Source organism: Nestor notabilis, unplaced genomic scaffold, assembly GCF_000696875.1.
Source record: "Nestor notabilis isolate BGI_N333 unplaced genomic scaffold, ASM69687v1 scaffold18994, whole genome shotgun sequence".
NCBI classification, from domain to species: Eukaryota; Metazoa; Chordata; class Aves; order Psittaciformes; family Psittacidae; genus Nestor; species Nestor notabilis.
In genome coordinates this window covers 1-3,716 of record NW_009925389.1, presented here as the reverse complement: position 1 = coordinate 3,716, position 3,716 = coordinate 1, and the positions used below count along the sequence as shown (strand labels likewise).

The 3,716-nt window shown below is 54.6% G+C and overlaps 1 protein-coding gene across 1 annotated transcript in view; it reads left to right on the top strand.

Moving 5' to 3' along the window:
* Positions 1 to 2,191, top strand: part of LOC104404584 (pyrroline-5-carboxylate reductase 2-like) — a gene marked incomplete at its 5' end in the record, with an annotated part of 2,536 nt that extends 345 nt beyond the window's left edge. The window contains 4 exons of the mRNA XM_010013044.1: positions 471 to 692; positions 1,160 to 1,252; positions 1,640 to 1,803; positions 1,910 to 2,191. Of these exons, the coding sequence (XP_010011346.1) occupies positions 471 to 692; positions 1,160 to 1,252; positions 1,640 to 1,803; positions 1,910 to 2,069 (639 nt within the window). The remainder of the gene's footprint in view (positions 1 to 470; positions 693 to 1,159; positions 1,253 to 1,639; positions 1,804 to 1,909) is intronic.
* Positions 2,192 to 3,716: the final 1,525 nt, after the last annotated feature.

Sequence of the window (3,716 nt, the reverse complement as noted above, 5' to 3'; positions counted from 1 at the left end):
GAGGCTCGTGCTTCCCAGGGCTAAACTGGTGCTGCAGCCAGGTGATTGCTTTGGGTCGCCACCAGAAGAGGTTGTAGGAGCTTTGTGCCAGCTCCTCTGTCACATGAGGTATGTCAGGTCTTTCTCCCAGCAGAGATGGGTCATGGCCCCTGCATCCTGCAGCCTTTGTGCTGAGTGTCTGCAGGAGCTGTTTGGAAACTTGTGAATTGATGTGGGAATGAGGTGCCCAGGGTGTTGCTCCCAAAAGCAGCTCTTCCTGTGCTGGGGCTTTGCTGTGGCTTAAAGCAGGGGGTTTGGAACACAGGAGTGTTTCTTTTCCTTCTGCTTGTGGTGCTCTTGCCAGGGGAGAGTCCCTCCCTAGACAACTTATTTGGTGTGCCAGATATGCACTGAACCTCATTTTTCTCCCTTCTTTCTTTCTTTTCTTCTTTCTATCCTTTCTTCTATCTCTAATGATTTTCTACCCTAAGAAACTCTCTACCTTCTGCCCCACACCAAAAGTGATCAGGTGCATGACCAACACCCCTGTGATTGTCCGGGAAGGTGCTACAGTCTATGCCACTGGGACTCATGCAGATGTGGAGGATGGGAAACTCTTGGAACAGCTGATGGCCAGCGTAGGCTTCTGCACCGAGGTGGAAGAGGACCTGATCGATGCTGTGACTGGGCTCAGTGGCAGTGGCCCTGCGTATGTATGTGCTCCTTCCTCAACTTGGGGTAGGCCTGGGGACAGCAGTGGGCTTTGCATGCGGGGAAAGTCCGTGCAGCTTCAGTTTGTTCCTTGTTTTTGTCATCGCTCATGTTTGCGATGGAACATGTAATCCAGGTGTCCAGTTTGTAACCAGCTCGGGTCAACAACAGAAGTCTGTTACCAGTCAGATAAGTCTGAAGTCCACAGCTGGTGTGCAGTGTCCATGTTGCAAAACATGGGCCTGCAGTTAGTATGACGCAGGAGCTGAATGTCTCCCATTCCCCCCACTCCGGAGTGGGAAGCAGCAGGAGGAAGGCCTGGCGTGGCACCCAGGCAGTGGTGGGGAGGCTTTTGTCCAGTCTGTAAGCGACAGGAGTCACAGTGTGATCCTGGAGCCCTGGATTCTCCTCCCCGAGACACTCTTGAAGTAGAGACATTCACTCACCTTCTTCCTCTGTCTGGTCTCAGGCGTTCACTGCCCTGGATGCTCTGGCGGATGGGGGAGTGAAAATGGGGCTTCCCCGCAGGCTGGCTGTTCGGCTTGGAGCACAGGCTTTGCTGGTCAGTATTCCCTCTCCAGAACACATTTAAGTCTGTGCAGAGCATTGTGCACACCATGGTTTGAAGCGGTCTCAGTCCTCTCACCAAATCCACTGTAAAACCCACATTTGGTTTGCCTGCACGCAGGTTCCTGGTGAGGGGACATAGGAGGGGTCTGCAGCACTCTGCTGGCGTGTGGTGGTGTGGGAGCTGGGGCCTGGGGAACCCTGACTCCTCTGCAGGCTTTTTCAGCTCTGAACAGTGTTTTGGCAGCCTGCTAATGGCTCTCAGCGGAGCTCCGTTTGTCCCTGTGAGTGCTGGGTGCTGCTCTCCGCAGTGGAGAACAGGAGTATTTGATGGTGGGTTCTTCGGTCAGCTCTGCCAGCTGTTTTCTCTTCCTCGCCACAGGGCGCTGCCAAAATGCTGTTGGAATCTGAGCAGCATCCTGGGCAGCTGAAGGACAATGTCTGCTCTCCCGGGGGAGCCACCATCCATGCCCTGCACTTCCTGGAGAGTGGTGGCTTCCGCTCACTCCTAATCAATGCTGTGGAGGCTTCCTGCATTCGGACAAGGTGAGCACCAAGGAGGTCCTCCAGGGCCTCCTATGGAGAGCCTTGCCCCACATGCTCCCCAATGCTTCCTCTTGCTATGTCTTACTCTCCCACCACTGTGTTGCAGGGAGCTGCAGCATTTGGCAGACCAAGAGAAGATCTCCCCAGCAGCCATAAAGAAGACTTTGCTGGATAAGGTGAAGCTGGAGTCTTCTTCTGTGTCACTGGCATCTGCCAGCAAAGTCAGTCTGTTCAGCAATAAGCACCCCAGCAGCAAGAAGAACTGAGCAGGCTGCTGTAGTCTGGCTGTGCTGAACATCAGTCTCCTCCGTGCCCTTTCTTTTTGTCTAAGGAGAGCGCTCGCTCTGAACGCTGGTGTCCCCCGTGCCTGGCTCCTGGCAGCTGTGGGACGGTGCAATGCTGTAGAAGAGGGTCTTTAACCTGTAGTGGGGTCAGTGCAAACTGTCCCTGGCATTGCTGATCTCTGCTGGGCAGGGGTGATGCCATCTTCAGAGCCTCATCAAGGGCAGTGTTTGTCCAGAAGCCTTGGGTACTTGTCAGACTCGGGCAGTGTTTGAAGTGTCCCGTGCAGAGGTGGCTTCTAATTGGATTTTTAAAGAGGTTTCAGAATGTCTTTTGGTTTCCAAAGCCCCATCTTGCATCTGCTGTCCGAGCCTGTGTCTTGTTGCTGTCTTTATTAGCTAGAGCAGATGCTGCCATGCAGATGCAGTGCTGTGCACTGTGTTGGAGGCTGGGCCCTAAAGCACCTCTCAGAAGGGACCAACGTGCCTCTGCCCCATCTTCCATCTGCCTTGACTTGGAGACAGATGGTGTGAACCTCTGGACCATGGTCTGTTTCTCTCTGGCACTGTCCCTTCTCTCTGCCCTTCTCGTGTGGGGAACCGTGAGCTGCTCTCACTGTCCCTCCTTTGCTGCTAGTGCTGCTTGGGCAGTGGGGCAGGGGAGGGGTAGTGAGCGCTCCTTTTTCCCTCAGTCTCTGACACCTCTTCATGCAGGTGATGCAGGAAAAGCATTTTGGTATCAATGCAGAGGCTGCCAAAGGTGCTGGTAATGCTAAAGCAGTTTTAGTGCTAGGCTTTCAGCTGGTAGCAGGGTTTGACCCTGTAGGCATGACAGATCATACTCCTCTTCCCTCTAAACGTAATAAACTGCTTCTCTGACAGAGCTGTGGCTAATCCCACCTATTTGGACCGGGTGTATCTCTTGCTTCTGGCAGTGCCCACTGGGTCCTTGCTGCCTGAGGGAGCGTGCCCAAGGTGTGCTGCCAACCTGACTGAGGATGGTTTGTCTGGGGGCAGGCAGGGGAGCACATCGGCCCATTTCTTGTCACCAGTGCTTCCTGAGAAACAGCACAACAACTGCTCTAGGGCCCTGTGCAAACAGTTTTCAGGGATTCAAGAGAAGGGAAGGAGGAAAGGCTGAGTATCCCAACCCCTGAGGCCTTCTAGAGGTGCTGCTGCACACAAGATTCCATGGAGGCAGGTGGGTGCTGCGTGTTCCTCCATTCCCTGCTCAGAAGCTGAACATGAAGAGCAGTGCAGAGAGTTTCCATTTGGCTGATAAAACGAAAGGGGGGATGTCCACCTCTCTGCAGGGAGGCTTCTGGGCTGCCCCAGCGTACCCCCAGGGAGGCAGAGCTATATAGATTAACTTCCTGGATGCTGCAGAGCCCTGACTCAGCTGGTCAGCAGCAGGGGGACACCAGCCTGTCAGGGGCCAGGAAGGAGCCCACAGGACTCGAGCCCACATGCCCTGAGCACAGCAGGGAACAGCGGTGCCGCTCTGAATGCCCGGGGCCGGGCCTATGGAGGTGGCCTGAACTCCCGTACCCCAGTTTCATCGCTGACGTTCCACTCGTCCTTTGTTCTAGCACAGCGGTTAGTGCAATAGGCAGCAGTATTCCTGCGTTATGG